This window comes from Puntigrus tetrazona, unplaced genomic scaffold, assembly GCF_018831695.1.
Source record: "Puntigrus tetrazona isolate hp1 unplaced genomic scaffold, ASM1883169v1 S000000846, whole genome shotgun sequence".
NCBI classification, from domain to species: Eukaryota; Metazoa; Chordata; class Actinopteri; order Cypriniformes; family Cyprinidae; genus Puntigrus; species Puntigrus tetrazona.
The window spans coordinates 1,148,915-1,161,683 of record NW_025048446.1 but is presented as its reverse complement, the minus strand read 5'-3'; the positions used below and the strand labels follow the sequence as shown (position 1 = coordinate 1,161,683).

The following is a 12,769-nucleotide window of genomic DNA, read 5'->3' as shown; positions in this document are numbered from 1 at the left end:
CAAGAATTGTTAGTTCTTTATAAAAACAATTTCTATAGTTTTCCTTGTCACTGCAATATATCTAAAGAAGATATTTCCGTGCAATTTGCCCTAAAACACAACTGCACTATATAAATAAGATATAAATAAGAGTAAAAATTAAATAAAACAAAAAAAAAAAACATTAAAATACAGATTTAATCTTAAATGCTCATTAGATGTATTATACCAAGACGTCTCACTGTAATGCACCTTTAAAATGTCAAATCTTTATTGTATTAACAGTCCTAAATGTAACTAATCTTCTCCAGATAATTCTTTGATACAGTGAGTATATTCTGATATAAAAGCCAAGGTCCTGTGGGAATAACTATTAAACATATCAAGCTTGACACCGTGTTAAATTACAGGTCGAAATGAATTGCTGACAGAGAGACAGTGGCATTTATATCTCGGTGTGGATGAGAAGGCTGCAGTGTGGACTGCAGCTGAGATACAGACCTCTGACCTTTGAACTGTGAACTTACCCTAGCGTTAAAGGTGTGTGTGGAGATCTGTGTGGGTCAGATGAGCATCAGGTGAGACACACTTGTGTTTTTATTTGAGCTACTCCAGTACCAGGTGTTTCATTCAGTGTGTTCATGTGTTACTGTTTTATGTGTCTTTTGTGTAGTTTTCTCAGTGTCTGAAGGGTGCCATAACATTTGAATTCTGATATCATTCGAATATAATCTGCCAATCAATAACGAAAAATTCAAAAACTGAAATGGTATTATTATGTCTTTAATGTCAGTTACGGATGGCTTAGACTACATTCAGGCTATATTAACTATATAAAATACGTGTTACACCTAAACAGACTACAGTTTGACAAACGAGCTGTATTATTTATGGATGAACTGTTTAATCCAATTATTATTCAATCAATAGACCACACCTGTGTCCATTTTATAGTTTTAGCACGATTACGTGTTTTAGCAGGATTTGTGCTACGATCACTGTAACGAACAGCTTTCACTATCACAGATGATTTATGTTTGCAGTTTTCTAGGCAGAAATGTCGTTGATTTAAATCAGGTCAAATTATTTTACTAATAGCAAAATATAGGTCACTGTAAAAAAAAATATTTTTTTGAGTTAACATGCGTTTTTGAGTTATACAACAGTTATACTAGCTCATTCAGTTTAGTTGAGGGCCAAAAAACTCTACCAAAATGAGTTGAAATGGTAAAATCTTAAAATAATTTTTTACATTGTATTATATTATATAATACACTAAATCGAATATAGTATAAAATATGGAACAGCACAAGGCAAAATTAAAGACCATGGCTCCATTTATTTAATGAAAATATAGTAAAAATATTATTATTATTATTCAGCACAACTGATTTAAACTTTGATTATAATAAGAAATGTTTCTTGAGCAGCAAATCAGCATATTATAATGATTTCTGAAGGATCGTGTGACGCTGAAGACTAGAGTAATGATTCAGCTTTGTGTCACAGGAGTAAATTGCATTATAAAATAAGAGGCGTCTTTTAAAAACAAGGGGGAAAAAAAGTGTATTTAATCCAAACATATCACGTGCAACCGTTCAACCTTGATCCGGTATTCAGTTAGAAAATGATTCTACTCACATCCACAATCAGGAAGTCCAGCCAGCACCAGTAGTTAGTAAAGTACTTCTTAAAGCCATACGCAATCCACTTCAGAAACATCTCCAGCACGAAGATGTAGCTGAACACCTTATCAGCGTATTCCAACACCACCTTCACCACCTTCCTCTGTTCAATGTAAATGTCTTCAAATGCCTGACCCAAGAAGAATATCATACCACAGTGAGACCAGGACTAGCTACACATGAAATAACAATACAGACCAACTGAATGCATGAATTACATTAATCTTTGACTTCAAAACAGTTTTGAATAGTTAAAGGTCTCTTTTCAACATGGTTCCTCACCAGAGCTCCACTGCTGAGGAGGATCATGAAGATGATGAAGGTCTCAAACCAGCTGTGCTCCACTATCTGATAGCACGTCTTCCTCAACCTCCACCACGCTTGACCCAGACCAGAGGTCGTGTTGATATTACAACACTTACAGCGCTGCATACAGACTGGAGAGATACGGAGAGACGAGTTTGACCAGCTCCTCACAAAAAGCATGATACGGTACGTCAAAGTGGACAAATATCATGAGTTATTAGTTTACACTCAGGGAAACACTCTTCTGGATCCATGCCATCGTCTGCCATCTCAGAATATTCCTCCTCATCTTCTCCAGGCTTCCTCAAGTCCACAGTACTTCCTTCAGAGAGGCTGATGACTTCCTGTTGTACAAGACAGCAAAGCTTGCATTGAGTTTCAAATCAAAATGAGAAATGCAGAAAAATAGCGATATTGTGAAAATTTAATATAACAGCTTTGTAATTTATACTTGTGACGAGAGCTAAATATTCAGTAGCCATTACTGAAAGCATGTTTTATGTCTGTGTGCTTATACTCCCACATATGTATACACACATTCTTATATTCCATCATATTCCCACTACAACTAATGGTTAATTCAATGCATATGCTATCATTTATGTTCTTGGCTTTATATAAACTAGTGCTGAATCTGTTAAGTCAGTATTTTGGGTGTTAACCACACAATATTGGTATATATTGGCACATACTAAGCCAGGAAATCAGCATTGATTGAAAAATCCTCTGAGTTTGGCATGGAAAATGCAGATAGCTAATAGAACGCGTGCATCCCAAGATACATATGGTGCAATGCTAGCATATGCATCTAATCCACGAGCACACAAGTCAAGGTCTGTGACCTCCAGTATAATCTGAGATGGCGAGAGAGAGAGAGAGCTGTTCTAAATCTGCCTGAATGCATACTCATTCTTGTTTCTTTTTCTACATAGACAGTGGGCCTTCTTAATACAATTTTGATGAGATTTTCCCTGCATGTAATGGCAACATATTTAAAATGATTTACAGAGATTACTGGTCCAAAGGTGCCAGCACAATCCAATAGCGCTGTTTATGTAATCCCACATTACAGGAGCGAGCAGTGTGTGTGTGTGTGTATGTGAAGCTGGGTTACGCTTAATTTTGTATCCCTAAGATGTCAAAATAATTTTGGTAGAAGTTTGCAAGCAGACAAATTCATTAGGTTCAAACTGGGATGGTTTTATACTGCACTGAAAACGTTTGCATGTATGATGCACACTTGTTGGCTGCTTTCACTCTGACCTATTTTTTAAGCAAAAATACAAACATACATTGTCAAAAATGGCACTAAAAATTGAATTAAAAACTTGACTTATAGAAGGCATGTACAAGTTACCACCTTTATGATTAAAAGGGACTTGCTCTGTAGTCTGTTCAGTCTTCATCTAATAATTAATGTAATGCTACCACTTAGGTCCTTAGCCTTGCATATGCTAGCATTTTATCAGTAAATTCAATCATTTGAGTAATATTAAAACAATGTTGCTGCATTTTTCTGCTGATCAGCCAGAAGAAATCACCCCAGTAAATCCATAGTAACACGTAAAAAAACTGCTGTATTTTAGGATATATTGCTGTTTTCCAATCAAATGGTACAGATCTTTAAATTCTTATAGTTCTTGCACAACAAGTCAGAAATTTTAGTGTGCGTTTTTTATCAAACTGCATGCTATGGATGCGAAAACACAGAAAATCTGACCTGAGCTGATTTTTTTATACCTAACGAAAGTCGACCGACACAACATGACGTTGTATTTATTTTTTAACATAAAAACTTCAGACTCGGTGTGCACTGGCCTTTACTCCCAAATGCTGTCTTAACTTAATGGTGTCATTAAGACTTTGCTCGCATGTCTCTCTAAATCCACAATAACTTTTTGCAGTAACATTTGTACATTGTCACCAGATCATTGATTCCACATCATCTTGACAGGCCATATTAGAATTGAAAGAGATTTGAGGGAAACAGCTTATGGAAAGATTTTCGGTAAATAACAATCTGAATCTCATCTTTTTCCTCACACTGAGCTGTCATTTGGAGCTGTTTTCGCATTGGACCTATTTTATTGTAATTTTATAGTTTATCGTCCCACCATTTTTCTACCCATATTCCCTGCACTCCCATTTCTCTTATATAACAAATATGGCGTCTAGTGGGTTCACCTTGTCTGCTTTGCAGCTTATCAGCTTATGAATCTGTACATCCCCACGTCTACGGCCGCTGGCTCGCTTCCCTCACACGTGTCATATCATATCATCTCTCCGACCTCTGACCCCGCTCGCTCGTTTGAGCTCTCGGTCACTCACAATAGAGATAAACCAATGAACTATTATATGCTGTAAATGAAGGATTTAGGGTCATATATCTAATTGCTGCTGATGTTAAAGCCAGACATTTAAATTAAAAAGTGGAAAAGCTAGTCAGATTGCAGTATATCAATATGATATATTTTATGTCAACCATTGTTAAATTCAAATTTGTGAAATGCTATTTTTTTCCATCAATCAAATGCGCTACACTAATTTTGGATTATCAAAATAATTAAATGATTCAAATTATTAACTTTCCAGTAATAGTTATCTTTATACTTTTAAAAAACATCATTTAAAGTACTATATTATAATGAAAACATGTGTACTGTATTTATTTTAACACGACAGAAGTAGCAGCCAATCAGAATAAATTACCCAACTGATTCAAAACAATAACTCATGATGCAAATGCATTACAAATAATTGGCTCATATCAGTCATATGCTCATGAATTAGACTACACAATCATTTTTGTTAATATAAAATTTTATGTACACGTTAATCCTAATAAAAGTGTATAAATCTGCCAGTTGAACATGACAAAAACAACAACGGATGAGAAAGTAAATTGACCAACCTGTTTGAATCAATTCAGGAATTTGATTCATTTGTGAGTGCTTTGACTAATGCATTAAAAAGAATTGGCTCACATGAGACTACACAGAACCAAAAGCAAAATAAATCACCTCTCATAACCAAACAATGTAACTTCTGTATCTGAATTTCATTTTAATTTATTACATGTACAATTCTTTGATACTTTTGAGAAAGCAAGAATTGTTGGACCTGGCTATATACTAAAACTTTTGTCAAATATTAAAAACAACGCGTTTTAGATCAACTTGTCAGTGTATTGACAAGTGCATTAAAGTGAAAATTAGCTCATGCTTTACTCACTCTTACGGTATCCCAGATGTATATGACTTTCTTCTTTCAAAAAAAATCCAGTTGAAGTTACCTTAAGATATTTTTCTTACAAAGATGCACCAATTCTGGAGATAAAGCTCTCATTGGATTTGTCTGAAAAAAGAAAGTCACATACACCTGGATGAACTATTTGGGATTGGGCATACTAGTTTGAGTGAACTATCCCTTTAAAAGGAGCCCATATGAGTCATTTGTCCATGAATCGGACTAAAAAACCTCAAGGACCTAACAAACCAAATTCCCAACGCAAAACTAATAAATGACTTCTCATAACCTCTCACCGGTTTTTGATCTTCATCCTCTGATGACTCTGTCTCCTCCTCCTCCTCCTCCTCAGGGAACTCCACATCTGACTCTCCTGGCGCAATGGGCACACAGATGGTGAGGTTGGGATTGGTCATGTAACTGTCCTCTCCTTCTGGAGTAATGTATTTCTCTTCGTGGTGCTCTAAACTTCCCACTCCGCCGTTGCACTCGGTGTGGTTCTCTTTCAGTGAGACCTGCACCTCTTTGGTCTTCTGCCTGTGCCGTGTCAGGTTCCCGTTGAAGAGATCTTTGATGGCATCCAGCAGCCAAGTGAAACCGAAGTGGATTCGACTGATGGCTATCTGAAGGTTGTTCATTTCTCCGTCATCATCGGGTGCTGACAGGTTATCAGAGCTAAAGGAGCTCAACAGCAGGGCCAGAAACAGATTCAACACCTAGAGAGAAACCAAGAATGCAGATCTGTAAGCAAATGATATGATTTGGATACATTACATTTGGGAGTGTTTTGATAAACAGTGGTACATATATAGAATTTATATGCGCATTTACTAAATCTTTATATCCAAACTAGGATATTGTAAGCAAAGCAAAAATGCAAGCAAAAATCTAAAAACTTCAGCAAAAGTCTTCGTTTCTGGGAACGCAGGCACATTTCTAAGATAAGTCCTTGTTCCATTGCAGGAATATCAACCACTTAAAAAAATGTCCCATGTTCATCATAACAGGTTTTTTGTGGTCTGTTATAAGAGCAACTTTGTGGGTTGTCATGGAAACCTGATTAGTTGAACTCTGACCTTTAATCACACTAGACAGCAAAGATAATCCCAAACTGACTTGCGTCAAGAAAGAAGGAGATGGACTGTCAAACCCTCTTTGGGCCCACATAAGTCAAGTGATAACAGATTTCTGTTTGATAGAAGTCCACATATATCATATTTTCCAGATAAATTAACAATAAGCTTACAAGTTTTAGACAGAGCTGTCAAAATATTAAGTCTCTTTTAGCATTATAGTTACAGTAATTATGTAAAACTAACATACTGTAATAAAATATAGATATTTTTATACTAATCGATAGCTTATCTGTTTGACATAAAATGAGATCCTAAAATTTACACAATAAAAAAAAAATACATCCATTTTAAAGTTGTTGAGGTCATCGAATTTGCATCTGATTGTGTAGTAAGACAGACTAATCGCATACTTTAAATAGGAAAACTAACCAATACAAAAGCGATTCGAAGTCGGATTGTGACTTTATGAACGTGCAATCGGAGTCAAGGCAGTGTTCCTTAGGGACAGTGACCGAAGTAATATCAAAGATGACGATGTCCAGAAAACTGAACCTTTCATCACTGTCTGACACGACAAAAGATCTGAATCGCCCCCGTAGCACCACGGGAGCAGCTCCGGTGAAAAGCTGACTGGATATTTTACTCCAAGTTACCGAAAACACACAAGAAAACACGTTTGACATGCGTTTGTGTGGCAGTGGCAGAGCTGCTCCCTTTTGAAGCGTATGATGTGACAGACCGTCCGGTTCTGCGTGCGTCTTTATAAACCACGATCACACAGCAGCAGAACACGGTTATCGGTCCTGTATGTGGGATTGACCGACCGTATTTTCTTTACAGGTTTGAGTCTCGTAACGTCTTGTTTAGAATTCTGTCTGTATGAACGTGCAACGGGAGCCAAGCCCTTATTCCTTACCAGTAACCATAGCAACAGTGTGCGAAGTAATAACAAAGATGGCGACGTCTTATCACTTTCTGTCCATTTTAGCCGCGAGTTCTTTCTTCAAATCTTCATTAACCGACGGGTGGCTTTTAAATTTGGGTGGAGAGCGGTGCATTTGAGCACAAAACTGACGAGATAAAACTTTTAGATGACACAACTTATTTTTCCTTTACTGTAAGTTACCCAAAACGCACATGAAAACACGCAACACTCGGTAGACGCCGTGAGAGCTCGACTAGTGCCACGCGTTCACACCGTAGCAGAATACGGTTGTCAAACCTGGATTTGAGTCCTTAATACGATTACGTTCACACACAGTTCGGTTATTTACAGGTGTGACAACCACATTCTCTAAACCGAATTCACACTTGTACATTTTCAGGACTCACAACAGCATCAATGACATGACGGTGAGTAAATAAATGTTATGGATGCACCCTTTGTACAAAGCCAAGTTTAGATTTAAGGTTGCACTTTTGTATATTTATCTTTGATAAATTGTGGTTTGTAAACAAGCACCCCAAAAAAGGCTGTAAACGCAATACAGCATAGTATAAAAGAACTTATTTTGTATTTAGTATTTCAGAAACAACTAAATCCGAGTCTATGCTGTCTGCAATGTCTGCCCCTCTATCCGGCTTTAAAAAGCCAGAAAGTTCAATTACCCGTCACAAACCGCTGTTTCTTCTGTGTTTTACAACATTTATAGAGTACACAAGTTGCCGGTTATGAGTCGGAAAAGCCAGAAGGGGATAATAGTGTATACTTAAGTGTACTTAAGCACAAACCTGTGGACCTATTCCACGAATGTGTCTCTAAGCAACACACAACAGGGGACTTCTGGGTAAAAAATAAATGTTAAAGCTAAAATTTGCTGACTTATTTTCTTGGAAAGGATCATTTCATTTGAACGAAAAATTCACTTACTCGTTTTCCTCTGTATCAGCCTAAATATGGCATCTATCCCGAATGTTCGTTTATTTAATATCTACAATTTGCCAAATACATTTGGAAATCTATATATACAACATGATGGTAAATGTCAACCAAGATGCACCAATTTTGAGCAAAGAATTTCCATGTTTGTGCATGTCGTCAAACTATTTTAAAAGTAGATTGAATATAATTGCACTTGTCCCTTTATAGGACAAAATTGCTAACATGACATCACGCCTACTTTTAGGACAGTCGCCATGTCAAAACAGAAAAACTGGAAAGCTTAGTGGCATCTCATTTTCCGGGAAAAGACCTTCAGTTACTCTTCTTAGAGGTATTTTCTGGTCACAACTGGATCATAGAAGAACATCTGGGAGAATTAAGTAATATTTCTCTAATTCCATCTTGTGTATCCTCACACTCTGAGATTATTCTTAGGGTATGATGATTTTTCTTCAAAATACAAGACTGATAAATCAGGCATCTCGAAAACCATTTGGCAACTGAGAGATGCACAAGGAATTCAATCTAAAAATAATTATGCTAATTTAATATTTTAAGATGCAAATACAGTATTTAACAAAATATGGGTTAATAAACAATTACCTGGCCACTGTTGCAAATTCTAAATTATTTCTGGTATAAATGTTTTGTGTTTATAAGTAAATTAATGAGTGAACATGAAATATCGATATAAGATTTAATTATTTTATTATGTGAAAATAAATCATACTTACCACCAGGTTTCCTATGACCATAACCAGCATGAAGACCAGAATGCAAAGCGGCTGTCCGGCCACCTCCATACAGTCCCACATGGTCTCGATCCACTCCCCGCACAAGACCCTGAACACGATGAGGAACGAGTGGAAGAAGTCCTTCATGTGCCAGCGAGGAAGGGTGCAGTCGTAGCTGATCTTACACACGCAGTCCTGATAGTTCTTTCCAAACAGCTGCATGCCCACCACAGCGAAGATGAAGACGATGATGGCCAGGACCAGCGCCAGGTTCCCAAGGCACCCACAGAGTTACCGATGATCTTTATCAGCGTGTTGAGGGTGGGCCATGACTTGCCAATTTGAAAACTCTCAACTGAGAACAAAATCAGTGGCGATATTTTTCATCAACATTTTATCAACAAAATCAAAATTCATCCTTTTTACTTTCTTAAAGGAATAGTTCACCCAAAAATGAAATCGGCCATCTATTTAGAAACACGTTTCCAATACTGAACACAAAAATAAAATAGGTTATTATGAATTTTCAATCTCACAATTCTGACTTTCTATGTTCAAAATTGTGAAATATAAACTTGTAATTCTGAGAAATCTCACAATTGCGAGATATAAAGTCAGAATTGCATGATATAAACTCACAGTTCTGAAAAAAAGTCAAAATTGTGATTTTATATCACGTAGCTATGAGTTATAGTCATAATTCTGAGATCATAAGTCTGACTTTATAACTTGTGCAAGTTTATATCATGCAATTCTGACTTCATAACACGCAATTGCAAGTTAAAATGTCACAATTCTGAGGAAAAAAGAATTGTGAATTTGTATAATGCAATTCTGAGAAAAAAAGTCAGAATTCTGAGATAAACGTTTTTTTTTTTTTGTATTATTTGGTGGCGGAAAAAGTAGTGGGCCTCCATACATCTAAGATGTAAATATGTTTTGGGGGTGGTTTTGGAACATATCTAGAGAAATGTGGCATTGTGTCACTTACATCAAAGTGGATGGGTGCCGTCAGAATGATAGTCCAAACATCATAGTAATCTTAAAAACATCCCAGTAATCCACATCTTGTGATGTGAAAAACTGCATGTTTGTAAGAAACAAATTTGTCATTAAGGTGTTGTAATTTCAATCCGACACTTCTTGGATTAATCCAGTGAAAAAAATCCATCCTTTTTTCTCTCTTACATCAAAATCCACAAAATGAATTGTTAAGAATTGTTAGGGTCTGTTTTCACTTGTAAACGCTTTCTGATCTGTGCAAATTTCTTTCTGGATACATTTAGGCAAACTTTTCACTGGAGCAAGCTTTATTATGGATAGACGTTCTGTGAATTATTGTGATGTTTTTAGGAACTGTTTGGACTCGCAGTCGGACGGCACCCATTCACCTCAAGTAACATGCTAAAATCTGTTCTGATAATAAAGTAAACAGGCGTACATTTTGGATGGCCTGGGGGCAAGGACATTTTTGATCAGTCATGTAATTTAACACTAAAGATATTCTTTGTTTTCAGCTGATGCCACTGTCTTTCATGTCAATTCACCTAACTGGTGTTTTATTTTAGCTAAATCGTGGCCTATATTCAGTTTGCAATGTGACTGATGTTGAACTAAAAGAAAGTGTAGTCCACTTTTTTGAGATGTCAACTCCAACGTATTTAATCTCACTAATGGATAAAGGATTACTGCTTGGCCAAATATGCACATGTGGGTGAAGCCATGAAAAAAGTCATTTTTAACGTACACACACAGTACTGCTTAACAACAGTATTTATCACAATATAAAAGGATGTTAAAAGCTCTGTGCAGCTTTAATCTGATAATGAATAGCAAGACTCTCGAGTTCAAAGGGGTCAGGCAAGTTCGGATGGACTGTGCGCGCTGCGTTTGTCACGCAAACTACGTTTTACATCTCATAAATACTGATGTGTTGACATTTAAAACTTTGATGGAGCGTCTATACAATTGCTTCCTACATGCTACAGATACAAACATCAATGTCAGCTTAAGAGGCAAGTTTCAAGATTATTGAGTGTGAATGTATGTCCTCTTGAGGAATAATGCAATACTGAATTGTTTAAATCTATTCTCTAAACATTTTTTAAGCAGTCCTCTCTGAATAATACTAAACTATTTGCTGCCAAAATTAACCATTATGAAGATTGTGATTTTTGTGTATTGTAGACATGTAGTTTTACAATCCTTGTCATGTGATTTGGAAATATGTGAGTGCGTTTTAACAAAAACGGCCTTCATTTCTTCATTGCTTCAATTAACCGATTCATTGACTCACTCAAATACATCCACTTTTACTTATGGCATTTCTCATATATTGCGCTTGTGGCAATCCTCAGTGTCCAATCTAGTGAACTTACTGTGTCTCTGTCAGAGTCTAAACTTACCAGTCTGAACGAACGAAGGACGGACAGACCCTCCACGTTGGAAAGGCCCAACTCCATAAGACTCAAACAAACAATAATTCCATCAAAGATGTTCCAGCCTTGCTGAAAGTAGTAGTATGGATCCAGAGCGAAGATCTTCAGCACCATCTCTGCCGTGAAGATTCCAGTGAAAACCTGGTAAACAAAAATAAATATGTTACGTTCTGTGTTACAGGAGCAAAGAAGCATTTTTGAGAGCACCACTGTTTGTCCTCACCAGGTTTCCAACACTCAGCATGCTGTTGAATTCATCGGTCATGGGATAGTGCTCCAGCGCCATGAACAATGTGTTAAGAACAATGCAAATGGTGATAGCAAGGTCCAGGAAAGGGTCCATCACCATGACTTTAAGCCCTTCTTTTACTCTCAGCCAGGCAGGAGAACAGGTCCAAATCAGATACTTCTTTGCAAATTCATACCAGCATGGAGGACATTTCTGATGGGCCTCTTCAAGTTCTAAGACGAAAAATGAAAGAATAAACCTGAACATTAGCTGATGTTTGATACTTCGCCTCTCTGATTCACTGACAAAGCTTTAGACCTAGACTAAAATGTAAATCTGATCTGAAAGAAGCTCGCATTGACTGAATCTGAAAGGATACACACCTGTAATGCTTTTTACGTTGATAAAAATGACTTAAAATGTCCTAATTGAATTATGGTCTAATCATAGCTTAGGCTAATCCCTGTCTGCGAAACAAGGCCCGGTGTTTTAGGTGAAATTATTTTAATCTTTTATAAGCTAGTATTATCTTTTAGTTATTTCTTCTTGATAGCCGTGAGATATTTGTCTTATGTGAAAAAGTTTTAGAAAAGAGCTCAACCTGAGCTCAGATTTGTCAAGGTTCAAAAGTCTGTAATGAAAAAATTTCTCGTCAAATTATTCAGATATTCAGTATTTTATAGTTCTGTACTCTTACAGCATGTCAATAATTGTCTAATTTGTGTTTTTTTATTTTTCTTAAACCATTTTAGTCCATCACACCGTCTATGACGTCACTGAAGAAGCTAACAGAGCTCAGTCCTCTCTTCCTGCGAGGCGGGACTTCCTCCTGCATCGTCGACAGTCAGCTTGGCAGCTGGAGTGGTCTGTTCATTCTGACACGCTGGCTCCTGTCAATCAAAGTAAACATCAAAACATCAAATCTTTTCCAAAACCTAGTGAACACCTACGTAGGTAACTTTCTTCTAAAGCTGCATTCAAACTGAAGTGAAACCTCGTAAGTGACAGATTTGAAAACGTTTCTCAAAAGCTGCTACTAATGGCATGATGCTTTAACAAGCAGTAGCCATCCTCAACGCTTTTCTATATAGATTTGCCTGCATGCTCTCCTTTATAGCTACATTTGTGTTCTTTGGAGAACAAATATACAGGATTCCAGGAACATAACGGTGAATAAATGACATGAATTCTTTT

General features: G+C 36.7%; 1 protein-coding gene across 1 annotated transcript in view; it reads right to left on the bottom strand.

Moving 5' to 3' along the window:
- The window catches only part of scn12aa (sodium channel, voltage gated, type XII, alpha a), a 51,528-nt gene that overhangs the window by 13,928 nt on the left and 24,831 nt on the right, over positions 1-12,769 (bottom strand). Inside the window, 11 exon segments of the mRNA XM_043233500.1 lie at positions 1,621-1,794; positions 1,947-2,101; positions 2,197-2,314; positions 5,513-5,932; positions 8,909-9,189; positions 9,192-9,256; positions 10,047-10,050; positions 11,310-11,487; positions 11,570-11,808; positions 12,338-12,410; positions 12,412-12,467. Coding sequence (XP_043089435.1) covers positions 1,621-1,794; positions 1,947-2,101; positions 2,197-2,314; positions 5,513-5,932; positions 8,909-9,189; positions 9,192-9,256; positions 10,047-10,050; positions 11,310-11,487; positions 11,570-11,808; positions 12,338-12,410; positions 12,412-12,467 — 1,763 coding nt within the window.